At 54.0% G+C, this 27,615-nt stretch overlaps 1 protein-coding gene across 6 annotated transcripts in view; it reads left to right on the forward strand.

Moving 5' to 3' along the window:
• LOC147105419 (serine/threonine-protein kinase 38) overlaps positions 1–27,615 on the forward strand; it is a 175,617-nt gene that overhangs the window by 81,739 nt on the left and 66,263 nt on the right. For all 6 annotated transcript variants that reach the window (XM_086011719.1, XM_086011717.1, XM_086011718.1 and 3 more), the window contains 3 exons: positions 22,655–22,706; positions 25,225–25,347; positions 26,164–26,247. In XM_086011719.1, coding sequence (XP_085867845.1) covers positions 22,655–22,706; positions 25,225–25,347; positions 26,164–26,247 — 259 coding nt within the window. The remainder of the gene's footprint in view (positions 1–22,654; positions 22,707–25,224; positions 25,348–26,163; positions 26,248–27,615) is intronic.

Raw genomic sequence — 27,615 nt, forward strand, 5'->3', positions numbered from 1 at the left:
CAAACTTTCTGGCGCTACAGCCCTGGCAAGACCAGAACCCAATTTCTAGGCCTACCTGTTTTCCCCTGACATACTTAACAACTTGCTTGGCTCTCTTGTACAGTGCTTCCATGGTTCTCAAACCCATGATGTCCTTGAGGAGCAGGTTAAGCCCATGAGCTGCGCACCCAATAGACGTAATATGAGTGAAGTTGTTGCATTTGGATAAATGCTGCTGCATCTTTGTGGCATTCTTTACATATGGCTTTCTACAGTGTTTGCACATGTAGAAAGATGTGATCGCGTTGGAGAGGGTGCAGAGGAGGTTCACCAGGATGTTACCGGGGCTGGAGCGCTTCAGCTATGAAGAGAAACTGGGCAGATTGGGTTTGTTTTCCTTGGAGCAGAGGAGGCTGAGGGGGGACATGATTGAGGTGTACAAAATTATGAGGGGCATAGATAGGATGGATGCTGAGGAGCTTTTTCCCTTAGTAGAGGGGTCAATAACTAGGGGGCATAGATTCAAGGTAAAGGGCGGGAGGTTTAGAGGGGATTTGAGAAAGAACTTTTTCACCCAGAGGGTGGTTGGAGTCTGGAACTCACTGCCTGAAAGGGTTGTGGAAGCAGGAACCCTCACAACATTTAAGAAGCATTTGGATGAGCACTTGAAATGCCATAGCATACAAGGCTACGGACCAAATGCTGGAATATGGGATTAGATCAGACAGGGTTTGATGGCCGGCGCGGACACGATGGGCCGAAGGGCCTCTATCCGTGCTGTATAACTCTATGACTCCATGTACACAGTCTTTCCATCTTTAATGCCTGGGGTAAAATGCTTCCACACATCCGACGGTAAACGTGGCATTGTTCTATGCAGAGAAATAAAGGGCATTCATCTCTGTGTCGAACTGCGGTCGATCAGCACGATTGCAACAGGGTGAGTACATTTTTGCTGATGCTCCATGTGATGGAAGCATGACCTGTACACACACGACGCTACATCACCAATAGTGTATTATTTTGTATATTTTAAATTGAAGGACAACAGAGTTCAACAAGTAACTGGTTTATTTGGTATAAAGTCTGATTTACTTACTGCATCATCACAACATCAGCAGAAAACAAAATGACTTCCCTCAGGACCCCTAACCTGGATCTTAAAAAAACTATAGCAGTCTTACAGATGCCTGCAGGCCAATCACAATTCGATACGCAAATATTACAAATAGAGGGAGTTAATCGCTCATCCAACCAATCAGGACACATTTGTTCACAGTCACACACAAAACTTGTAATTATTAAAACAAGCCAAGTAAGAAGATAAACATATATTGATAAAGAAATTCCTTAATAATTAAGATTCCATCTCTGTTAGTAATTTTAAGAGAGGACCTGTGGGGGAAAAAAAGAAATACAAAAAAAACAATATTATGCTAGCATGTGCTTTTTTGGGCAAAATTCCCAAGCTAAACTTCCCGTGGAAAATTTCCGGAAATTTACCGGAAACTTTCCACCCCTTTGCAACCCTAGAAACAAACTAAGTTTGCACGGTGGCATAGTGGTTAGCACTGTTGCCTCACAGCGCCAGGGACCCGGGTTCGAATCCGGCCTCGGGCGACTGTCTGTGTGGAGTTTGCACATTCTCCCCGTGTTTGCGTGGGTTTACTCCGGGTGCTCCGGTTTCCTCCCACAGTCCAAAGATGTGCGGGTTAGGTTGATTGGCTATGATAAATTGACCCTTAGTGTTAGGGGGATTAAATACGTGGGGTTACGGGGATAGGGTGGGATATGTGTTGGTGTAGGGGTTACGGGGATCGGGTGGGATATGTGTCGGTGCAGGCTCGATGGGCCGAAATGGCCTCTATCTGCACTGTGTGGTTTCTGTGATTTCTGTAATTTCTGAAGAGGGCATATGGAGGCTATCGGTATGATTTAAACAGGAGAGTGAGAGAAAATAAGAAAGTAGGTTAATAGAAGAACAAGGAAAGCAAAAGGGAGTATGAGGGGAGAATGTCAAAAGTATTCGACAAATATTTCAGTAAAAAAACAAATCATTAAATGTGAGGTTGGACATATGAACATAGGAAATAGTAGCAGGAGTCGGCCATACAGCCCATCGAGCCTGCTCCGCCATCCAATAAGATTATGGCTGATATTCTGCATCACTTTCCCACCCTATCCCCATATCCCGTGATTCCCTTAGTGCCCAAAAATCTATCGCTCTCCGTCTTGAATATACTCCGACTCAGCATCCACAGCCCTCTGGGTAAAGACATTTCTCACCTTGGTCTTCAATGGCCGACCCCTTACCCTGAGACTGTGCCCCCTAGTTCTCGACTCTGCAGCCAGGGGAAACAGCCTCTCAGCATCTACCCTGCCGAGCCATAGAGTTATTCAGCACAGAAAGAGGCCCTTCGGCCCATCGCGTCCGCGCCGGCCATCAGGCCCTGTCTATTCTAATCCCATTTTCCAGCACTCGGTCCGTAGCCTTGTATGCTATGGCATTTCAAGTGCTCATCCAAATGCTTCTTGAATGTTGTGAGGGTTCCTGCCTCTACCACCCTTTCAGGCAGTGAGTTCCAGATTCCAACCACCCTCTGGGTGAAAAAGTTCTTCCTCAAATCCCCTCCAAATCTCCTGCCCCTTACCTTGAATCTATGCCCCCTTGTTATTGACCCCTCTACTAAGGGAAAAAGTTCCTTTCTATCTACCCTATCTATGCCCTTCATAATTTTGTACACCTCAATCAGGTCCCCCCTCAGCCTTCTCTGCTCCAAGGAAAACAACCCCAGCCTCTCCAGTCTTCCTTCATAGCTGAAGCGCTCCAGCCCAGGTAACATCCTGGTGAATCTTCTCTGCACCCTCTCCAAAGCAATCACATCCTTCCTATAGTGTGGCGACCAGAACTGCACACAGTATTCCAGCTGTGGCCTAACCAGTGTTTTGTGCAGCTCCATCATAACCTCCCTGCTCTTGCCTTCATTAGCCGAGGCATAGAATATAAGTATCCCATGTGCCTTTTTAACCACCTTATCCACCTGTTCTGCTGCCTTCAGGGATCTATGTACATGCACACCAAGGTCCCTCTGATCCTCTGTCTTTCCATTCATTGTGTATTCCCTTGCCTTGTTAGTCCCTCCAAAATGCATCACCTCACACTTTTCAGGGTTAAATTCCATTTGCCAGTGTTCTGCCCATCTGACCAACCCATCTATATCGTCCTGCAGACTGAGGCTACCCTCCTCGCTATTTACCACCCCACCAATTTTCGTGTCATCTGCGAACTTACTGATCATACCTTTTACATTCACATCCAAATCATTAATGTAGACCACAAACAGCAAGGGACCCAGCACTGATCCCTGCGGTACCCCACTGGACACAGGCTTCCAGTCACAAAAATAACCTTCGACCATCACCCTCTGCCTTCTGCCACTAAGCCAGTTTTGGATCCAATGTGCCAAGGCACCCTGGATCCCATGGGCTCTTACCTTCTTGATCAGTCTCCTATGTGGGACTTTATCGAAAGCCTTACTGAAATCCATGTATACCACATCCACTGCACTACCCTCATCCACACACCTAGTCACCCCCTCGAAAAATTCAATCAAATTGGTCAGACATGATCTTCTCTTGACAAACCCATGCTGATTATCCCTGATTAATCCTTGCCTCTCCAAGTGGAGACTAATTCTGTCCCTCAGAATTTTTTCCAATAATTTCCCTACCACTCATGTTAGGCTCACTGGCCTGTAATTCCCTGGTTTATCCCTACTACCCTTCTTGAATAATGGTACTACGTTAGCTGTTCTCCAGTCCTCTGGCACATCCCCTGTGGCCAGAGAGGTTCTGAAAATTTGTGTCAGGGCCCCTGCAATCTCCTCCTTTGCCTCACACAGCAGCCTGGGATACATCTCGTCCAGGCCTGGAGATTTATCCACATTTAAGCCCGCTAAAACCGCCAGTACCTCCTCCCTCTCGATGCTAATATGTTCAAGTATATCACAGTCCCCTTGCCCGATTTCTATGTCTGCATCGTCCTTCTCCATAGTGAACACAGATGCAAAAAATTAATTAAAAACCCCACCTACATCTTCTGGCTCTACACACAGATTGCCACTTTGGTCCCTAATGGGACCTACTCTTTCCCTAGTTATCCTCTTGCCCTTAATATACTTATAAAACACCTTTGGATTTTCCTTTTATTTTGCTCGCCAGTGTTATTTCATGGCCCCTCCTCGCTCTCCTAATTTTTTTAAGTATCCCCCTGCACTTTTTATACTCCTCTAGGGCTTCCTCTGTCTTTAGTCCTTTGTATCTGCCAAAAGCCCTCCTTTTTTTCCTAATCCATTCTCGTATATCCCTTGACATCCAAGGTTCCCTGGGCTTGTTGGTCCCACCCTTGACCTTTACGGGAACATGTTGCCATTGTACTCTCTCAATTTCCTTTCAGAAAGACTCCCATTGCTCCGATGTGGATTTTCCTTCAAGTAGCTGATCCCAGTCCACATTGGCCAGATCCTGCCTTATCATATTAAAATCGGCCTTCCCCCAATTTAGAACCTTTGTTTCCGGTCCATCTCTGTCCTTTTCCATGACTACCTTAAATCTCACCGAATTATGGTCACTGTCACCAAAGTGCTCACCTACTAACACTTCTACCACTTGCCCGGCCACGTTCCCTAGAATTAGGTCCAGTACCACCCCCTCTCTTGTAGGACTTTCTACATGCTGGCTCAAAAAGCTCTCCTGGATGCACTTTAAGAATTCTGCACCCTCTAAGCCTTTCACACTCTGACTATCCCAGTTAACATTGGGGAAGTTGAAATCCCCCACTATTATTACCCTATTATTTGCACATTTCTCTGAGATTTGCCGACATATCTGTTCCTCTATCTCCCCCTGACTGTTAGGGGGCCTATAGTACACTCCCAGCAAAGTGCTTGCCCCCTTTTTGTTTTTAAGTTCTACCCATATGGCCTCATTAGAGGAACCTGTTAATATATCATCCCTCCTTACAGCAGTAATTGTCTCCTTAATTAATATTGCAACACCCCCTCCTCTTTTACCCTCCCCCCTCTGTCTTGCCTGAAGATTCTATACCCCGGAATATTGAGCTGCCAGTCTTGCCCCTCCCTCAACCATGTCTCCGTGATAGCAACAATATCGTACTCCCATGTGTTCATCAACACCTTCAGTTCATCTACCTTATTCGCAAGACTCCTTGCATTAAAATAAATGCCATCCAGCCTTGCCCTACTCCCTTGTGCCATTACATATTTGCTCTGCCTTCCAAGCTGACTTGTTTTTTCCTCTATATTTGGCTGTACATCACCCCCTATTATAGCTCCACTCTGTATCCCACCCCCCTGCCAAGTTAGTTTAACCCCCCCCCCCCCCCCCCCAACAGTGCTAGCAAACCTCCCCGCAAGGATATTTGTCCTGTTCTGGTTCAGGTGCAACCCGTCCGACTTGTACAAGTCCCACCTTCCCCAGAAGCAGACCCAGTGATTCAGGAAACTAAAGCCTTCCCTCCTGCACCAACTCTTTAGCCACGCATTCATCTGCTCTATCCTCCTATTCCTATACTCACTAGCACGTGGCACCGGGAGTAATCCAGAGATTACAACCTTTGAGGTCCTGCTCTTTAATCTGCTACCTAGCTCCCTAAATTCTTGCTGCAGGACCTCATCCCTCTTCCTACTCATGTCATTGGTCCCAATGTGAACCACGACCTCTGACTGTTCACCCTCCCCCTTCAGAATGCCCTGCAGACGTTCAGTGACATCCTTGACCCTGGCACCAGGGAGGCAACAAACCATCCTGGAGTCACGTCTATGGCCACAGAAACGCCTATCTGTTCCCCTTACGATAGAATCCCCTATCACTATTGCTCTCCCACTCTTTTTCCTCCCTTCCTGAGCAGCAGAAGCACCCCCGGTGCCAGGAAGTTGGCTGCTGCTGCCTTCCCCTGGTAAGTCATCCCCCTCAATAGTATCCAAATCGGTATACCTGTTTGAGAGGGGGATGGCCACAGGGGTCCCCTGCACTACCTGCCTGCTTCTATTGCTTCGCCTGATGGTCACCCATTTCCCTTCTGCCTGTGCAGCCCTTACCTGCGGTGTGACCAACTCACTAAACGTGTTATCCACGACCCTCTCAGCATCGTGAATGCTCCAAGACTCATCCATCCGCAGCTCCAGCGCCTCAGTGCGGTCTGCTAGAAGCTGCAGCTGGATACATTTCCGGCACACATGGTCGTCAGGGACACCGGCAGTGTCCCTGAATTCCCACATAGCGCAGGTGGAGCATAACACGGGACTGGGCTGTCCTGACATGACTTATCCTTTAATTAATTTAAATTAATTCAATACCACCAATTAAAGATATACTCTAGGGCGCTTATTTACCAACTGTCCCCACTACACCACAGAGACCCTAGAAAATATAAACCGCAGAATTTAAGCTTGTAAAAAAGGAGAAAGAGAGAAAATACTCACCAACCAATCACTTACCTGCTTTCTGGTGACGTCACACTTGAATTACTTTTTACTTCTCTTTCCCGCACTCGGAGCTCTGAGATTGGTAAACGCGCCGTCACCGCCGCCGCTCTGGGGTCTACCTGGTCCTCGGGGTCGCTTTTATAGTCGCTCCGCCGCCGCCGCTCTGGGGTCTACCTGGTCCTCGGGGTCGCTTTTATAGTCGCTCCGCCGCCCGCTCCACTCGGGTCCGCCGCCGCTCTGGGGCCTACCTGGTCCTCGGTCACTTTTATAGTCGCTCCGCCGCCGCTCTGGGTCTACCTGGTCCTCAGGGTCACTTTTATAGTCGCGCCGCCGCCACCCGCTCCACTCAGGTCCGCCGCCGCTCTGGGGCCTACCTGGTCCTCAGGGTCACTTTTATAGTCGCTCCGCTGCCGCCGCCCGCTCCACTCAGGTCCGCCGCCGCTCTGGGGCCTACCTGGTCCTCGGGGTCACTTTTATAGTTGTGCCGCCGCCGCCCGCTCCACTCAGGTCCGCCGCCGCTCTGGGGCCTACCTGGTCCTCGGGGTCACTTTTATAGTCGCTCCGCCGCCGCCGCCCACTCCACTCAGGTCCGCCGCCGCTCTGGGGCCTACCTGGTCCTCGGGGTCACTTTTATAGTCGCGCCGCCGCCGCTCTGGGTCTACCTGGTCCTCGGGGTCGCTTTTATAGTCGCGCCGCCGCCACCCGCTCCACTCGGGTCCGCCGCCGCTCTGGGGCCTACCTGGTCCTCGGTCACTTTTATAGTCGGTCCGCTGCCGCCGCCCGCTCCACTCAGGTCCGCCGCCGCTCTGGGGCCTACCTGGTCCTCGGTCACTTTTATAGTCGCTCCGCTGCCGCCGCCCGCTCCACTCAGGTCCGCCACCGCTCTGGGGCCTACCTGGTCCTCAGGGTCACTTTTATAGTCGCTCCGCTGCCGCCGCCCGCTCCACTCAGGTCCGCCGCCGCTCTGGGGCCTACCTGGTCCTCGGGGTCGCTTTTATAGTCGCTCCGTCGCCCGCTCCACTCGGGTCCGCCGCCGCTCTAAGAATTTTATACGTTTCAACGAGATCACTTCTCATTCTTCTAAACTCCAGAGAATATCAGCCCATTCTACTCGATCTTTCCTCATAGGACAGCCCTCTCACCCTCGGAATCAATCTAGTGAACCTACGGTGCACGCTCTCCAAGGCAACGAGGCCAAAACTGGACACCGTACTCCATGTATGGTCTCACCTATATCATTGCAGCAAGACTTCCTTACTCTTGTAATCCAACCCCCTTGCAATAAGGGCTAGCATACAATTTGCCTTCCTAATTGCTTGTTGCATGTTAACTTTCTGTGATTCGTGTACTCGGACCTCCAAATCCCTCTGAACACCAATGTCTATTTGTGTCTCACCTTTTAAAAAATATTCTGATTTTCCATTCTTCCCACCAAAGTGGATAATTTCACACTTCCCCACATTACAGAAATCACAGAAACCCCACAGTGCAGATAGAGGCCATTTCGGCCCATCGAGCCTGCACAGACACATATCCCACCCGATCCCCGTAACCCCTACACCAACACATATCCCACCCTATCCCTGTAACCCCATGTATTTAATCCCCCTAACACTAAGGGTCAATTTATCATAGCCAACCAACCTAACCCGCACATCTTTGGACTGTGGGAGGAAACCGGAGCACCCGGAGAAAACCCACGCAAACATGGGGAGAATGTGCAAACTCCACACAGACAGTCGCCCGAGGTCGGATTCGAACCCGGGTCCCTGGCGCTGTGAGGCAACAGTGCTAACCACTATGCCACCATGCTGCCCTTATATTCCATCGGTCACTTTACCGGTCTTTATCCCTTTACAGCCTCTTCGCGTGCACCTCACAGCTTAAGTACCAGGGACCTGGTGAGGAAAGGATAGTGAGTTAGTAGAGGATAAGCAGAAATTGCCTGGGGATTTTTAACAAATACTTTGCATCAACATTTACGAAGGAGAAGGATATTTGGGAGGGAGGAGGTAAATCCTGAATTTGTGAAAAACGAGATGAGAGATATAATAATAAATAAAAGGAAAGTATTTGAGAAGTTTAAGCTAAAGGAGGACAAGGTGCCGGGGTCTGATGGGATATGTCCGAGGATCTGAAGGGAAATGGGGGAGAACCAGCGGCGGCCTGAGAAGTTATAGTTCAGGGTTATACTAAGAGTGGATGTGTGCTGGAGGACTGGAGAGGGAGCAATGTAATAGTGTGGTAAACCACTGTATACCTGTCTGTATGTGTATGTGTATTCCACTAGGTACAGGTCTGGACATGCCTCGGCTGACTCCTCCCACTATTCCAGGTATATAAGTGACTACCTCCCAGTCCCTTAGTATTCTGGACGGGTCGACCACTCGAGACTAGACCTTCATTCTTTAGTTAATAAAAGCCTGGTTGTTACTCGCTTAACCTCAGTCTTTTGAGTAATTGATGGCGCATCAATTTTATTAACTAAATTTTTATAATGGAGAAGATCCTCACACCAGCATGCCTGGACCTGGACAGTCGGGAAGCGGACGCTTCCAACAAGTTTGCTCACGTGCTTCGAGACATTCCTGACTGCCTCCACTGCGGTCGTAACGGATGCGGACAAACTGTCTGTCCTGATCTCCAAGGTGAACCACCGAGTGTACTCAGTCATCCGGGACGCGACCTCGTACACAGCCGCCCTCCAGCTCCTCAAGACCCAGTACACGCGCCCTGTGAACGAAGTATACGCCAGGCACCTGGGGAGTCGCAAGCAACAACCTAGGGAATCGACTGAGGAATACCTCCAAGCACTGTCCGTGCTTGGCCGGGCCTGTGGGTGTAAGGCGGTAACGCCCGCTAAGTACACGGAGGAACTGATCCGGGATGCCTTCGTAGCGGGCCACAGGTCCAACTACACCCGACAGCGACTGCTGGAGCAGCGTGACCTCACCCTCGACAAAGCCTCCGAAATCGCACTAACGCTGGACGCAGCCTTCCGGGGCATGGATGCCTACTCCTCTACACCGTGGACGCCGCGGGGAACGACAACCTGGGACACGGTAGGACAGCCCCATAGCACCGTGCCACCCCAGCCACAGCCCAACAACGGCCCAACTACCACAGCAGTGTCCCAAAGCCAGACAGCAGTACCCCAAGGCCAGAAATGCTACTTCTGTGGCCAGGCCAAACACCCCAGAGCGCGCTGCCCGGCGAAGAATGCGACCTGCTCGGGCTGCGGGAAAAAGGGACACTACGCCAGCGTCTGCAAGGCCAAAGCCACCCCGAACGCCAGCAGCGCCGCGTGTGGGCCGGGCGAGCCGCCATCTTGGGCCCCCAACAGCGCTGCGTGTGGGCCGTGCAGGCCGCCATCTTGGGCCTCCCCAGCCATGTGCGAACCACCGCAGCAGCAGCCATCTTGGACGACTCCAGCCACATGGGAATCATGGACGCCGCCATCTTGGACACCAGCCGGGACGCAGCAGACCGCCAACCCCCCCCCCCCATCTGATACCCGCAGCGACACACCGACCCCTACGCTGGCCTCTGTTACGCTGGACCAAACGAGACCGCACCAACTAGCTCGGTCCAAAATGGACGTTAAGGTAAACGGCCATGCAATAAACTGCCTTTTTGACTCCGGGAGCACAGAGAGCTTCATCCACCCCGACACGGTGCGGCGTTGCTCTCTCCCAGTCCTGCCTGCGCACCAGCGGATTTCTATGGCTTCCGAGTCCCAGTGAGCGGACATTGGCGGCTACTGCGTGGTGACACTAGTAGTAGACGGGACTGTGTTCAATCATTTTAAACTCCTGGTCCTGCCCGACCTCTGCGCTGCCGTCCTACTGGGGTTGGATTTCCAGTGCCACCTCAAAAGCGTTACGATGGCGTACGGTGGCCCCCTCCCCCCACTCACAGTCCGCAGCCAGCAGCCTCCAAATTGCCCGCTGCGCACCAGATGCAACCTCTCCACACTCCGAGTCCCACCCCCCCCACTGTTTGCTAACCTCACCCCCGACTGTAAGCCCATCGCCACAAAGAGCAGGCGATACAGTGCCGCGGACAGGGTTTTCATCAAAACCGAAGTGGAGCGGCTCCTGAAGGAGGGGATTATTGAGGGCAGCTCCAGCCCCTGGCGAGCCCAGGTTGTGGTCGTTAAGACCGGCGAGAAACAACGCCTGGTCATCGACTACAGCCAAACAATAAACCGCTACACCCTGCTGGATGCCTACCCACTCCCCCGCATAGCTGACATGGTCAACCAGATCGCGCAGTACCGCGTCTTTTCGACCATTGACCTGAAATCAGCGTACCACCAGCTCCCCATCCGCCCTGAAGACCGCCAGTATACTGCTTTTGAGGCAAACGGCCGCCTCTATCACTTCCTTAGGGTTCCCTTCGGCGTTACCAACGGGGTCTCCGTCTTCCAAAGGGAGATGGACCGGATGGTCGATCAAAACGTGCTGCAGGCCACTTTCCCTTACCTAGACAATGTGACCATCTGCGGCCATGACTTGCAGGACCATGACGCAAACCTCGAGAAATTCCTCCGCACCGCCCAACTCCTGAACCTGACATATAACACGGAGAAGTGCATATTCCGCACAGACCGCCTCGCCATCCTTGGCTGTGTTGTGGAACACGGGGTCATCGGTCCCGACCCGGACTGGATGCGTCCCCTTATGGAACTCCCACTGCCCCACTGCCTAAAAGCCCTGAAGAGGTGCCTAGGGTTTTTTCCTACTACGCCCAGTGGGTCCCCTACTATGCAGACAAAGCCCGTCCGCTGATCAAATCCACCTCTTTTCCCCTGACGGCAGAGGCCCGCTTGGCCTTCCACCGTATCAAGGAGGACATTGCCAAAGCCACCATGCACGCAGTGGACGAATCCATCCCCTTCCAGGTGGAAAGCGATGCGTCCGACTTCGCCCTGGCCGCCACCCTTAATCAGGCGGGGAGACCTGTGGCATTCTTCTCACGAACCCTCCAGGGCCCGGAGACCAGACACTCCGCGGTCGCGAAGGAGGCCCAGGCTATTGTGGAGGCTATGCGTCATTGGAGGCACTACCGGGCCGGAAAATGATTTACCCTGCTCACTGACCAGCGTTCAGTTGCTTTTATGTTCAACAACAAGCAGAGGGGCAAAATCAAAAATGACAAGATCTTGAGGTGGAGAATCGAACTTTCCACCTACAACTACGAGATCTTGTACCGGCCTGGGAAGCTCAGTGAACCCCCAGATGCCCTATCGCGTGGCACCTGCGCCAGCGCGCAGATCGATAGGCTGAGGGCCCTCCACAATGACCTCTGCCACCCGGGGGTCACCAGGTTCTTCCACTTCATCAAGGCCCGCAACCTGCCTTACTCCATCGAGGAGGTCAGGACCATGACCAAGAACTGCCAAGTCTGTGCTGAGTGCAAACCGCACTTTTATAGACCAGACAGAGCCCACCTGATAAAAGCCACCCGCCCTTTCGAACGCCTGAGCGTCGATTTTAAAGGGCCTCTCCCCTCCTCCGACCGCAATGTGTACTTCCTCAACATCATTGACGAGTACTCCCGTTTCCCGTTCGCTATCCCCTGCTCGGACATGACCAGTGCCACGGTCATTAAATCTCTGAACAGCCTCTTCACCCTGTTCGGTTTCCCCAGCTATATCCATAGCGACCGGGGTTCATCGTTTATGAGCGATGAACTCCGCCAGTACCTGCTCGCTAGGGGTATAGCCACAAGCAGGACCACCAGTTACAACCCCCGGGGGAACGGACTGGTGGAAAGAGAGAATGCAACAGTTTGGAAGGCCGCCCTACTAGCCTTAAAGTCTAGGGGCCTTCCGACCTCCCGCTGGCAGGAGGTGCTCCCCGATGCGCTCCACTCGATTCGGTCACTGCTCTGCACTGCCACCAATGCCACCCCTCACGAGAAAATGTTTGTCTTCCCAAGGAAGTCCACATCGGGGACATCGTTACCGCCATGGCTGACGTTCCCAGGGCCGGTACTACTGAGAAGACACGTGAGGGCCAATAAAACGGCCCCCCTGGTCGAGAGGGTCGACCTCCTCCACGCCAACCCCCAGTACGCTTACATTGCGTACCCGGACGGGCGGGAGGACACAGTCTCCATACGAGACCTCGCACCCTCGGGGACCGCTGTAGGACGGGAGGACACAGTCTCCATACGAGACCTCGCACCCTCGGGGACCGCTGTAACCCACTACCCATTACCACCCCCCCCCCCCCCCACGACCCGATATCCAACCCCAGCAGCCGGCTCGCCTTGGACCGTCACCCACGAGGACTACACTCCAGGGCCCTAGCCTACACGGGACGCGACGCCGGAAGCTCCACCACCCCTGCCGTCGCCACGTCGATCACAGCGGCAGACAAGACCTCCGGAGAGACTCCAATACACGAACTTTTAAATACACTTCACCCCGCCGGACTCATTTTTAAACAAGGGGTGAATGTGGTAAACCACTGTTATACCTGTCTGTATGTGTATGTGTATTCCACTAGGTACAGGTCTGGACATGCCTCGGCTGACTCCTCCCACTATTCCAGGTATATAAGTGACTACCTCCCAGTCCCTTAGTATTCTGGACGGGTCGACCACTCGAGACTAGACCTTCATTCTTTAGTTAATAAAAGCCTGGTTGTTACTCGCTCAACCTCAGTCTTTTGAGTAATTGATGGCGCATCAGATAGCCATTGTCAAAAAGGACCAGAGCGAACCAGGTAATTACAGGACAGTTAGTTCAGCGTCTGTGGTCAGGAAAGTTCTGGAATCTTTAATTAAGGATAAAATTACTAAATATCTAGATGAAGAGAAGGAGCCAACACTGATTTCAGAAAGGAAGATCATACTTGACAAATCGGATAGATCCTTTGATGAGGTGACAGATATGGTGGATGGGGGAATGCGGTGGATGTGGTGAACATGGACCTGCAGAAAGCCTTTGACAAGGCTGGAGAAGGTTAAGGGATATGGAATTCAGGGGAGGAGAGCAAATTGGATTTAAAACTGGTTAGAAGTGAGGAAACAGGAGAAGTTGCGGGCAGTGTGTCAGGGTGATTGGAAGTGCAGCTACCGATCTGCTCAACCACACCCTCACCACCACCTTTGCCCTAGTCCCTATTAAAACAATTACTCTCTCTCGCCCTGGCCGTTCTCCCTGGTACGGCTCTCATCTTCGCTCCCTTAGTTCCAAGGGACGGAGATGTGAACGGCTATGGCGGAAAACTGGTTTAGCCATTTCCTGCCAGATCTGGCTGGACCAGATAAAGCATTATCGGGCGCTCCTCTCGTCTGCCAAAACTGCTCACTATTCCAGAATCATTCTGGAATGCACAGATAAACCCCGGCTTCTATTCTCCACGGCTAACTGTCTTCTTAAACCCCTCTCCCCTGTCTCCTCCACCCTCACCTCTGACAACAAGTGTGAGGAGCTCATGGACCTCTTTGTCTCCAAGATTGAGACCATCCGATCAGCCACTTCCCTTCCTTCCCCTAGCCCACCAGGACAAACTTTCTCTAAGGTTCAACCCTGCCCTAGCCCTGAACATCTTTCTCCAGTTTCTCTCCGATCCCCCCTCATGACCTCTCCGCGCTCATCTTGTCCATGAGACTCACTTCCTGCTCCCTCGACCCTATTCCCACCAAACTGCTGACCACCCAACTTCTTTTTCTGGCTCCCATGTTAGCTGATATTGTTAATGGTTCTCTCTCCTCGAGTACTGTCCCCCTCTCCCTCAAATCTGCCGTCATCACCCCTCTCAAAAAACCAACCCTTGACCCCCTCTGTCCTTGCATACTACGCCCCATCTCCAGCCTCCCTTTCCTCTCCCAAGTCCTTGAACATGTTGTCGTCTCCTAAATCCGTGCCCATCTTTCCAGCAACTGCATGTTTGAATCCCTCCAATCCGGTTTCTGTCCCGCCACAGTACTGAATCGGCTCTCCTCAAAGTCACAAATTACATCCTTTGTGGCTGTGACACAGGTAAACTATTCCTCCTCATCCTTCTTGACTTGTCTGCAGCCTTTGACACGGTTGACCACTCCATCCTTCTCCAACGCCTCTCCACCGGCTGCGTGTGACTGCACTCGCCTGGTTCCATTCTTACCTATCTAATCGTAGCCAGAGAATCACCTGCAACGGCCTCTCTTTCCACTCCCGCATTGTTATCTCTGGTGTCCCCCACCTCCTATTTCAATTCAATTTTATTTGCCATATGTAACCAGTACTAGTACTAGTACAATGGAATGCTTACTCCCCGTAGGGACACGTCAGCTATACATACAGCGCCGTGTTCAGAGAGTCAATTCAATGGCATCCAGTGGCAGTGGGAGCACGATGTCCCTCAGCCGCTCCGTCCTCCTCGTCACCGCGGCCTCCTCCTCACTGTTGCCGGCTCCACGTGTGGTGGCCTGCTTCTCCCGCTCACGATCCGACCTCTGGCCGCCATGCCCGGCTCCCCTCCTCCCAGTCGGACTGCGAGTTTCCTGCCATGGAGCTGCCAGCCGACGTGCTGCAGCGGGTCGTCGTGGCTGCTGCTGCTGCTCGTTGCGCTGCGCTGCCTCCGCCCGGCTCGCCGAACACATCGTCGGGATGTGAATGCTCCGGTCGCCGCGGCCTCCTCCTCACCGTCGCCGGCTCCACGGTCCGACGGCCCGGGGCCTGCTTCTCCCTCTCACGGTCCGGCCTCCATGCTCGGCTCCCCTCCTCCCAGTCGGAATGCCTTCCCGCCGAGGAGCTGCCGGCCGACGTGCTCCAGCGGGTCGTCGTGGCTGCTGCTGCTGCTCGCCGCGCTGCGCTGCCTCCGCCCGACTCGCCGAACACTTCGCTCCGGTTGCGGGAGCGAGCGGCGAGAGCGGGCCGCCCGAAGCAGGGAGAGCGCGCTAGCACTGGACCGTCTCGGCCGCCATCTTGACTTTATCTATCTACATGTTGCCCCTTGGCGACATCATCCGAAAACACAGCCTCAGCTTCCACACTTAAGCTGACGGCACCCAGCTCTACCTCACTACCACTTCTCTCGACCCCTCCACAGTCTCTAAATTGTCAGACTGCTTGTCCGATATCCAGTTCTGGATGAGCAAAAATTTTCTCCAATTAAATCTTGGGAAGACCGAAGCCATTGTTTTCAGTCCCTGCCACAAACTCTGTTCCCAAGCCACTGACTCCATCCCTCTCTGTAACATCTGTCTGAGGCTGAACCACACTGTTTGCAACCTTGGTATCATATTTAACCCGGAAATGAGCTTCCGACCACATATCCGCTCTATCACTCAGACCGCCTACTTCCACCTCCGTAACATCGCCTGTCTCTGCCCCTGCCTCAGCTCATCCGCTGCCGAAACCCTCATCCATGCCTTTGTGATCTCTAGACTTGACTCTTCCAAAACTCGGCTGCCTGTGTCCTAACTCGCACCAAGTTCTGTTCACCATCACCCCAGTGCTCGCTGACCTACATTGGCTCCCAGTTAAGCAACGCCTCGATTTCAAAATTCTCATCCTTGTGTTCAAATCCCTCAATGGCCTCGCCCCTTCCTATCTCTGTAATCTCCTCCAGCCCCACCACCCCAAGATATCTGTGCTCCTCTAATTCTGCCCTGATTATAATCACTGAACCATTGGTGGCCGTGCCTTCTGTTATCTAGGCCTTAAGCTCTGGAATTCCCTCCCTAAAACTTTCTGCCTCTTTCCCCCTCTAAGACACTCCTTAATACCTACCTCTTTGACCAAGCTTTTGGTGACCTGCCCTAATTTCTCCTTCTGTTGCTCTGTCAAATTTTTTGTCTTCTAATACTTCTGTGAAGCGCAATGGTACGTTTTACTGCGATAATCGTAGTAGCAGTCGTAGTGAAAAACAGGGTTCTGTTCTGGGATCACTTTTGGATATTGGCTTCGAGGGAGTGGTGTCCATATTTGCAGGTGACACTGAAACAGGAGGCTTAGTTAATAATTCTGGGGACCAAAGGAAGCCGCAAAGGGATATTGATAAAATGGTGGAATGGTCGAAAAAAAGGTATCGGATGGAATTGAATGCCAGTAAATGTGAGGTGGTGCACTTGGGTAACCAGGTGGTAATTATACTTGGACTGGGTGAAGGATTTGGGGCCTCAGATCACGACATTAAAAGCAGCATCTCAAGTCATACAATCATCGAGTGATGTGGAGTAACTATTTAAACCATGTTTAAAATGCAATCAGTCATAAGGCAGCTCCTTGCTTCCTCAGCACTGATGGAAGGAAGTGCACGTCCTGAAAACAGTCCCTTTGTATTTTTCCTGTTGCATTCTTTTAATGTTTTCCTTCCAATTTCCTCCTCCTCCTGACACCCGCTGGGATGTGCACAGTGCCGTAGGTGCCAGTCACCCTCTCTATTAACCTTGCACAAGGGCCCCTTCACCTGTCAGCCTGCGTGGTGAATGTTAACGGGCTGTTGAACCAAGGGGGTCATCGTGGCCGTGTCCAATCGTGCCCTCACCCAACATTCACACGCACCCGTCCAGTGACCGTGACGAGGAGAGTAGCACCCGCCGATCATCACCCTCCCAAGCCCAGTGATGCTGAGGATGGCTGCGGCACTCCATTCCAGCTGAGGTCATCTAATTCAGCCCAGGCTGAGGGCCCAACCTGGGCCGACGGCACAGACTGGGGGTTGGAGAGCTGTGACCCCCTGGGGTGGGGGTGTCGGGGGGGGGGGCCGCGCCCCCCTCGGCCCGGGGTGGGGGTGTCGGGGGGGGCCGTGCCCTCTCGGCCTGGGGTGGGGGTGTCGGGGGGCCGTGCCCTCTCGGCCTGGGGTGGGGCTGTCGGGGGGCCGTGCCCCCTCGGCTTGGGGTGGGGGTGTCGGGGGGCCGTGCCCTCTCGGCCTGGGGTGGGGGTGTCGGGGGGCTGTGCCCTCTCGGCCTGGGGTGGGGGTGTCGGGGGGCCGTGCCCCCCCCCTCGGCCTGGGGTGGGGGTGTCGGGGGGCCGTGCCCTCTCGGCCTGGGGTGGGGGTGTCGGGGGGGCCGTGCCCCCCTCGGCCCGGGGTGGGGGTGTCAGGGAGGCCATGCCCCCCTCGGCCCGGGGTGGGGGTGTCGGGGGGGGGCCGTGCCCCCCCTCGGCCTGGGGTGGGGGTGTCGGGGGGCCGTGCCCCCCCCTCGGCCTGGGGTGGGGGTGTCGGGGGGCCGTGCCCTCTCGGCCTGGGGTGGGGGTGTCGGGGGGCCGTGCCCCCTCGGCCTGGGGTGGGGGTGTTGGCCTGGGGTGGGGGTGTCGGGGGGGGGGGGGCCGTGCCCCCCTCGGCCCGGGGTGGGGGTGTCGGGGGGGGGCCGTGCCCCCTCGGCCCGGGGTGGGGGTGTCGGGGGGGGGCCGTGCCCCCCTCGGCCCGGGGTGGGGGTGTCGGGGGGAGGCCGTGCCCCCCTCGGCCCGGGGTGGGGGTGTCGGGGGGGCCGTGCCCCCTCGGCCCGGGGTGGGGGTGTCGGGGGGGCCGTGCCCCCTCGGCCCGGGGTGGGGGTGTCGGGGGGGCCGCGCCCCCCTCGGCCCGGGGTGTGGGTGTCGGGGGGGCCGTGCCCCCTCGGCCCGGGGTGGGGGTGTCGGGGGGGGCCGCGCCCCCCTCGGCCCGGGGTGGGGGTGTCGGGGGGGCCATGCCCCCCTCAGCCCGGGGTGGGGGTGTCTGGGGGGCCGTGCCCCCCTCGGCCCGGGGTGTGGGTGTCGGGGGGGCCGTGCCCCCTCGGCCCGGGGTGTGGGTGTCGGGGGGGCCGTGCCCCCTCGGCCCGGGGTGGGGGTGTCGGGGGGGGCCGTGCCCCCCCCTCGGCCTGGGGTGGGGGTGTCGGGGGGGTCCGTGCCCCCCCCTCGGCCTGGGGTGGGGGGTGTCGGGGGGGTCCGTGCCCCCCTCGGCCCGGGGTGGGGGTGTCGGGGGGCCGTGCCCCCCTTGGCCCGGGGTGGGGGTGTCGGGGGGGCCGTGCCCCCTCGGCCCGGGGTGGGGGTGTCGGGGGGGCCGTGCCCCCCTCGGCCCGGGGTGGGGGTGTCGGGGGGCCGTGCCCTCTCAGCCCGGGGTGGGGGTGTCGGGGGGGCCGTGCCCCCCTCGGCCCGGGGGGGGGGGGCCGTGCCCCCTCGGCCCGGGGTGGGGGTGTCGGGGGGGGGCCGTGCCCCCCCTCGGCCCGGGGTGGGGGTGTCGGGGGGGCCGTGCCCTCTCGGCCCGGGGTGGGGGTGTCGGGGGGGCCGTGCCCCCCTCGGCCCGGGGTGGGGGTGTCGGGGGGGCCGTGCCCCCTCTGCCCGGGGTGGGGGTGTCGGGGGGGGCCGCGCCCCCCTCGGCCCGGGGTGGGGGTGTCGGGGCGGTGGGGGGTCCCCTTGGCCTGGGGTTTGAACCAGGAGTACACAACAGAGAGGTTGTGTGTAAATACCGAGGGTCGTGGGGTCTGAAGATTAGGTTGAATGCTCTCCGGCTTGACGTGTGGGTGCTGAGCTGAGGGGCAATACTTGGGCTGTGAGCAGTCAGTTGGGAGACTGAATCTAGAGTTGGCGTGAATGGAAAGAAGGCCCTTGTGGGGTCAAAGGTGACAGCTTTATGCTTCTGATCTGATTGGATTCTGCTCACCAAGTGACAATACCATGTGATCAGCATACGCCAATCTGATTGCACAAAAGCACATGACGCAAGACACACCCCACGTTTTAACTAAGAGTGAAAGGAGTTCACTATGAGCAGTGAACAGGCTGAGGCCTTTTCCTTTCATGATGTTGACTGTTTGCTAGGCGCTAATTTCTATGGTGCTGATCACCCCAGTAGCTGGCCCGAGTGACCATTGTTTATGTGTGAGTGTGAACCTTGAATGAGTGTGGTAGGAGTGGAATCACAGTGGAGTCCCATAGTGCCCTGTCCTGGTGTGTACTCTTGCTCATTCACTGCTGGATCGTGATCATGAGCAGGAGCCCTGGCTCACCGCCCCTCCATAGCCGAAGGCACGAAAGCGAGGTGTTGCCCTTTCATCCCTGCTCTCACTGAGCTCTAGGTGAGGCTTTGGGTGAACAGGCTTCAGGAAAGGACTTGGACAAGACTGAAAGGAGAAAAAACAGCCAGTTTTCAGTTTAAAAAAACCACATTGACGTAATGGAAGATAAACTTGTAGTTTGTAAGTAATGTATGAGAGATGATTTCAAAAGGCAGGGAACTTGGTCTGCGTGTGTGTGTGTGTCGACATTGCCCTCTGGTGGAGCATGTTCAAAGTCCCGTGTATCCCCTCTTGTGTTATACACCCCGTCATCCACCTGGGCCCACTGTTTAAAAAGGAAGAAAGGACTGGTGCTATCGTGTAATCTGTAATATTCCTTGTGTGTAAAAATATAACATTTCAATTCCTAACCCCATTGGATTCCTGCCGCACAAGTGCCAGGACCATCTCCAACAACAGCTAGTCTGAGCACCTCCGCTTGATACCATCATCAAATCCCCCACCTTCAACATCCTGGAGTCGCTATTAACCAAAAACTCAACTGGACCAGCCCCGTAAATGTTGTGGTTACTATAGCAAGTTATAAGCTACGTATTCTGCGGCGACTGGCTCACCTCCTGACTCCCCAAAGCCTTTCCACCATCTACAAGGCACAAGTCAGGAGTGTGATGGAATACTCTCCACTTGCCTGGATGAGTGCAGCTCCAACAACACTCAAGAAGCTCGACACCATCCAGGACAAAGCAGCCTGCTGATCGGCACCCCATCCACCACCTTAAACATTCAATCCCTCACCACCGGCGCACCGTGGCTGCAGTGTGCACCATTTACAAGATGCACTGCAGCAACTTGCCAAGGCTTCTTCGGCAGCACCTCCCAAACCCGCGACCTCTTCCACCTAGAAGGACAAGGGCAGCAGGCACATGGGAACACCACCACCTCCAAGTTCCTCTCCAAGTCACACATCATCCTGACTTGGAAGTATATCGGCTGTTCCTTCATCGTCGCTGGGTCAAAATCCTGGAACTCCCTCCCTAACAGCACTGTGGGAGCACCTTCACCACACGGACTGCAGCGGTTCAAGGCGGCTCACCACCACCTTCTGGAGGGCAACTAGGGATGGGCAATAAATGCTGGTCTTGCCAGCAATGCCCATGACTATGTTCATGTCGGGATGGTGTGTGACTTGGAGGTGGTGGCGTTCCCATGTGCCTGCTGCCCTTGTCCTTCTAGGTGGAAGAGGTCGCGGGTTTGGGAGGTGCTGCCGAAGAAGTCTTGGCGAGTTGCTGCAGTGCATCTTGTAGATGGTACACACTGCAGCCAGAGTGCGCCGGTGGTGGAGGGAGTGAATGTTTATGGTGGTGGATGGGGTGTCGATCTACGTGGGGAAATGGAAAGACTTGTATGCTAAATCTTGTGCACGCTCACTGAGGTGACGCAGCCTATGTAGTGGTATGTTACCAGAAATTTGCATAGTTAATGAAGGAATAATTGGAATGTAACTTCCCTCAATTTTTTTTTCCATGTAATTGTTTTTGGAGGGGGGTGGGTGCTAATTGCTCTCGCCCTCTGCCCCGACTCCCGGCCTTGGTTGGATACTGCTTCTGTAAACTGAGCTGGTCGCCTTTCTAATGCTGACTTGATAGAAAAAGAAAGACATGCATTTGTATAGCGCCTTTCACGACCACCGGACGTCTCGAAGCGCTTTACAGCCAATGACGTACTTCTTGAAGTGGAGTCACTGTTTGTTTGAAATGGGAATTCTGCCCAAAGCACTGGGAATCTTTATAGAAACATAGGAGTAGGCCATTCGGCCCCTCGAGCCTGCTCCGCCATTCAACGAGATCATGGCTGATCATCCAAATTCAGTACCCTGTCCCTGCCTTCTCCCCTATCCCTTGATCCCTTTAGCCTTAAGAAATATATCTAACTCCTTCTTGAATATATTTAATGAATTGGCCTCCACTGCCTTCTGTGGTAGAGAATTCCACAGGTTCACCACTCTCTGGGTGAAGAAATTCCTCCCTATCTCAGTCCTAAATAGCTTACCCCTTATCCTTAGACTGTGAGCCCTGGTTCTGGACTCCCCAGCCATCGGGAACATCCTTCCTGCATCTAGTCTGTCTAGTCCTGTTAGAATTTTATAAGTTTCAATGAGGTCCCCTCTCATTCTTCTAAACTCCAGCGAGTACAAGCCCAATCGACCCAATCTCTCCTCATACGTCATTCCTGCCATCCCAGGTATCAGTCTGGTGAATCTTCACTGCACTCCCTCCATGGCAAGAACATCCTTCCTCAGATAAGGCGACCAAAACTGCACACAATACTCAAGATGTGGTCTCACCAAGGCCCTGTACAACTGCAGCAAGACATCCTTGCTCCTGTACTCGAATCCTCTCGCTATGAAGGCCAACATACCATTTGCCTTCTTAACCGCCTGCTGCACCTGCATGCTTACCTTCAGCGACTGGTGCACAAGGACACCCAGGTCTCGCTGCACTTCCCCTTTTCCCAATCTATTGCCGTTCAGATAATCTGTCTTCCTGTTTTTGCCACCGAAGTGGATAACCTCGCATTTATCCACATTATACTGCATCTGCCCAATCGCCCAACTTGTCCAAATCATACTGGAGTTTCTCTGCATCCTCCTCACAGCACACATGCACACCCAGCTTTGTGTCGTCTGCAAACTTGGAGATATTACATCTAGTTCCCTCGTCTAGATCATTTAATATATATTGTGAATAGCTGGGGTCTTAGCACCGATCCCTGCGGTACCCCACCAGCCACTGCCTGCCACTCGGAAAAAGACCCTTTTATTCCAACTCTTTGCTTCCTTTCTGCCAACCAGTTCTCTATCCAAGTCAGTACCTTGCCCCCAATCCCGTGTGCTTTAACTTTGCACGCTAGTCTCTTATGCGGGACCTTATTGAAAGTCTTCTGAAAGTCCAAATACAACACATCCACTGGTTCTCCCTTATCTATTCTACCAGTTACATCCTCTCAAAATTCCAGTAGATTAGTCAAGCACAATTTACCTTTTGTAAATCCATGTTGACTTTGTCCAATCCTGTCACTGTTTTCCAAGTGCTCTGCTATTACATCTTTTATAATGGACTCTAGCATTTTCCCCACTACTGATGTTAGACTTACCGGTCTATAATTCCCCATTTTTTCTCTACCACCTTTTTTAAATAGTGGGGTTTATTTATCTTGACAACTTTTTGTTTCTTTAGGCAACGGAAGTTGGAAAAAGTAATGGAAGAAGAAGGCCTAGGAGATGACGAGGTAATCGTGTTTAGTTTGGCTTTTAGTCTTGGCTAGGCCAAGACTAGCTCGGGTGAAGTGAGAAGCCCTGTGCCCGTGGTGGCACTGTTCTTTCAGCAAGCTCTGTTGGTCTAAGTCAGTAGAAACCTGATTTAGCTGCTGCATGTGGCAGCATTTCTATAGTGCCTTTCAAAGCCTATTGGCTGGGCCAAAGTGCTTTACAGCCAATGAAGTACTGAAGTGTAGTCACTGTTGTAATGTGGGAAACATGGCAGCCAATTTGCACACAGCAAGCTCCCATAAACAGCAATGAGATAAATGACCAGATCATCTGTTTTAGTTATGTTGGTTGAGGGATAAATATTGCCCAGGACTCTGGGAGAACACCCCTGCTCGTCTTCAAAATATTGCCGTGGGATCTTTTATGTCCACCTGAGAGGGCAGACGGGGCCTCGGTTTAACGCCTCACCTGAAAGACGGTACCGCTGACAGTGTAGCACTAGATTTTGTGCTCTAGTCTCTAGTGGGACTTATACTCGCAACCTTCGCTCTCAGATGCGAGTGTTACCCACTGAGCCACATCAGTGAGATATAATACAGTCTTGCTTGTTAATGTGCAGTGTTAAAATTGCAATGAATTTGTAGTCAGTTGTACTTGTGTAGTTTTCTTTTGCACAACTGTAAAAAGACACCGCAGTCCAGCGAGAAGCTTCTCTCCAGTTGTGATGCTGGTGTGACGTTTCAGTTCGGTCTGGACCTGGTAAACTAACTGCTACAAGCGATCGTTTTCCTAGTGCCTAGCAGGTGTATCGTAAAACTGACCAGGACCCCGACTGTGGGTGGGCAAGGGAGTCGACAGCAAGTTGCTTGTAACCTGATTTGTATATGATGCAGGATTAGCATTCCTAGGAACAGGAGTCAGATATTTAGTCCCTTTGCCTGTTGTGCCATTCAATCAGGTCATGACTGATCTCGACCTCAACTCCGCACTCAGCGGGGTGATCTAATCGAGGGGTTTAAAATGATAAAGGGATTCGCTGGGATCGATGTATTCAGGGAATGGCCTGTCTCCCAGGACTAGCACGGGGCTCTGTGTACACGTGTACCCTGGGGACGGGGCCCCGTGTACCCTGGGGACGGGGCCCCGTGTACCCTGGGGACGGGGCCCCGTGTACCCTGGGGACGGGGGCCCCGTGTACCCTGGGGACGGGGGCCCCGTGTACCCTGGGGACGGGGGCCCCGTGTACCCTGGGGACGGGGCCCCGTGTACCCTGGGGACGGGGCCCCGTGTACCCTGGGGACGAGGGCCCCGTGTACCCTGGGGACGGGGGCCCCGTGTACCCTGGGGACGGGGGCCCCGTGTACCCTGGGGACGGGGCCCCGTGTACCCTGGGGACGGGGGCCCCGTGTACCCTGGGGACGAGGGCCCCGTGTACCCTGGGGACGGGGGCCCCGTGTACCCTGGGGACGGGGGCCCTGGGGACGGGGGCCCCGTGTACCCTGGGGACGGGGGCCCCGTGTACCCTGGGGACGGGGGCCCCGTGTACCCTGGGGACGGGGCCCCGTGTACCCTGGGGACGGGGGCCCCGTGTACCCTGGGGACGGGGGCCCCGTGTACCCTGGGGACGAGGGCCCCGTGTACCCTGGGGACGGGGGCCCCGTGTACCCTGGGGACGGGGGCCCTGGGGACGGGGGCCCCGTGTACCCTGGGGACGGGGGCCCCGTGTACCCTGGGGACGGGGGCCCCGTGTACCCTGGGGACGGGGCCCCGTGTACCCTGGGGACGGGGCCCCGTGTACCCTGGGGACGGGGGCCCCGTGTACCCTGGGGACGAGGGCCCCGTGTACCCTGGGGACGGGGCCCCGTGTACCCTGGGGACGGGGGCCCCGTGTACCCTGGGGACGAGGGCCCCGTGTACCCTGGGGACGGGGGCCCCGTGTACCCTGGGGACGGGGGCCCCGTGTACCCTGGGGACGGGGGCCCCGTGTACCCTGGGGACGGGGCCCCGTGTACCCTGGGGACGGGGCCCTGGAGGATGTGATATGTGGTTATCACAAAGATCAGTACAGATGAGGGAGGCCATTCAATCCATCTACCTCGCATTTCCGTAGTAACCTATTGCACTGCTCCCATCACTTTGACTTGAGAGGTTTTGCCTGTCCTTTTGCTAAGTTCATTCTTGGGATGTGCATTTATTGCCCATCCCTAGTTGCCCAGGGGAGGTGGTGATGGGCTGCCTTGAACCGCTGCAGTCCGTGTGGTGAAGGTACTGCCACAGTGCTTTTAGGGAGGGAGTTTCAGGATTTTGGTCCAGCGACGATATACTTCCAAGTCAGGATGGTGTGTAACTTGGAGGTGGTGGTGTCCCCATGCCCCTGTTGCCCTTGCCCTTCGAAGCGGCAGGTTTGGCAGGTGCTGTTCTACCCCACCGACTCTGGATTGGTGCTTCCGGTTGTGATATTGGGAACGGTGGGCTGTGTAGAATACCTGGAACTTTGCCCATGTTTGGGTTTGACTAAATGTTCCCTGTTAACTCTAGAAGCGGATGAGAAGATCCCAACATGCCAGGAAGGAGACTGAGTTCTTGCGGCTGAAAAGGACCAGACTGGGGCTGGATGATTTTGAATCCCTAAAGGTCATAGGTCGAGGCGCATTCGGGGAGGTAAGACTGACCTGACCTACTCTTTGTAATAAATCTGACCACTGGAAGGGCCCATCCAGACTGTCTGAGCGATTTGTTCAGGAATAGAGAAATCCACATCTTGTGGGGCATGTGGCATTTACTGGGAGCGCATTGTGAGACTGTGCTGTCTCCTCACTAGCCCTCAATGCATCCCATGGCTAGAATCCCTTTTAATATAGCTTTGACTAAACTTCTGATCAGTGGCGAATCAGCCGGCATTTCACACTTGTTGAAGTTTGGTGGGTTTTCAGTTAACCGGTAAGAAATACTTTGTATTTCTTCAGCGCCTTTCACGAATTCAGGACATCCCAAAGTGCTTTACAGTCAATGAAGTACTTTTTGAAGTGTAGTCACTGTTGTAATATAGGAAACGCTGCAGCCGGTTTGCAACACCGCAAGATCCCACAAGCAGCAATGAGGTAATAACCAGATAATCTGTTTTTTTGTGATGTTGATTGAGGGATAAATATTGGCCAGGACACCGGGGAGAACTTCCCTACTCTTCAAAATAGTGCCATGGGATCTTTGACGTCCACCTGAGGGGGCAGACCGGGCCTCGGTTTAACGTCTCCGCTGAAAGACGGCACCTCCGACAGTGCAGCACTCCCTCCGCACCGCACTGGAGTGTCAGCCTGGATTATGGGCTCGGGTCTCTGGAGTGGGACTTGAACCCATAACCTTCTGACTTGGGCGAGAGTGCTGCCCACTGAGCCACGGCTGACACACACTAAATCGGCTGTGTTCAAATGAAGTAAAATAAGACTCAGTTGGTGATTTGCTGTCTGCCATTTACAGGTGCGTCTCGTACAGAAGAAGGACACGGGTCACATCTACGCCATGAAGATCTTGCGCAAGTCAGACATGCTCGAAAAGGAGCAGGTAGGGAGCTTTGTAACCATCATTACCTGGTTTGCCACCTTTCCCATTGGTTTTCCTTCCCCTCCCAAATCTGGAGGAGCCTGTGAAAGATTCTCTACCCTGTGACCTCTCCACCCCTCCCCCTGAAACAACCTGCTCCTGCTCCTTCCAAGGCTGATGGCCGTGTCTGTCTGAGAACCTTGCACTGCTGTGTTGAACGGGAGTGACACCTTGTCCTTAGAGTGGCTGGATCCGGGAGGAATGTGTGGGTGCTGAGTGTTCCATGTACTGACCCTCCTTGCGTGTAATGTGTTCACAAAATACTCTATAAATATCCGTGCTGACTCGAGTTCGCTTCTGACTAGAGAACATGAGCAGCTTCTTGTTTGAATGTGCTCGAGACTGCTGCAGAAAGATTTCAATGACACGTACTGCTGGGGGAGAGGGGGGGGTGAAATTTTTACAAATTTAGCAGAACAGTTGTGGGTCCTGTGCTTCCTAACCCGGCTGTGTTTGGAGAGAGCGTGTGGAGCTGTGTAATGCAGGGTGAAGGCCAGCTGTCTCGGTCTGTGTCACTGGTGCTGGGAGCAATCTGAGTTAAGAGTATCAAATGCTAAAGTGCATTGGTAGCAGGGTGGTGGATGTGTTTTGTGTGTCTGTGCAGGGGTCGGATTGGGGTGTGTGTGGGGGGAATGGTGTCGGGTGCTGGGAGGTGTCGCTTGTTTGTGTGTGTGGGGGTGTCAGCTGGGTTGGGGGATATCTGGTTGAGTGTTGGGTGTGTGTGTGCAGTTTCAGTTCATGGGGCACTGGCACCAGTACTGGGGAAAGAGGGAGCTGTTCTGTTGGGACAGGCTCCACTTAAACCGGGCTGGGACCAGTGTCCTGGCAAACCGAACAACTGGGGCAGTAGACAGGGCTTTAAACTAATGAAGGGGGGTGGGAGGATTCAGGAAAGAGTAAATTTAAAAGCAGCGAGAGAAATGTCAAGGCTCCAGAGTAGAGTTTTGGGTAAAAATAAGCAGAGTGGGTCAGGAAGGGACAGAGAGAGTAACAAAGGTCATAGGGCATCAGTGACTGAGGTGACATCAGGGAAAATAGAAATAAGTCAAAGCTAAAGGCACTATATCTGAATGCGCGAAGCATTGGCAACAAAATAGATGAATTAATAGCGCAGATAGAAATGATCAGGTTTGATCTAATAGTCATTACGGAGACGTGGTTGCAAAGTGGCCAAGGTTGGGAACTAAATATTCCAGGATACTTAACTTTTAGAAGAGATAGGAAAATGGAAAAGGAGGAGGGGTAGCCCTGATAAAGGATGGGATAAAGACAGGAGAGAGAAAGGATCTTAGCTCCGAAAATCAAGAAGTAGAATCAGTTTGGGTGGAG

The sequence above is a fragment of the Somniosus microcephalus genome, chromosome 18 (assembly GCF_052327205.1).
Source record: "Somniosus microcephalus isolate GS21.2 chromosome 18, FLI_Smic_1.0, whole genome shotgun sequence".
Classification (NCBI taxonomy): Eukaryota; Metazoa; Chordata; class Chondrichthyes; order Squaliformes; family Somniosidae; genus Somniosus; species Somniosus microcephalus.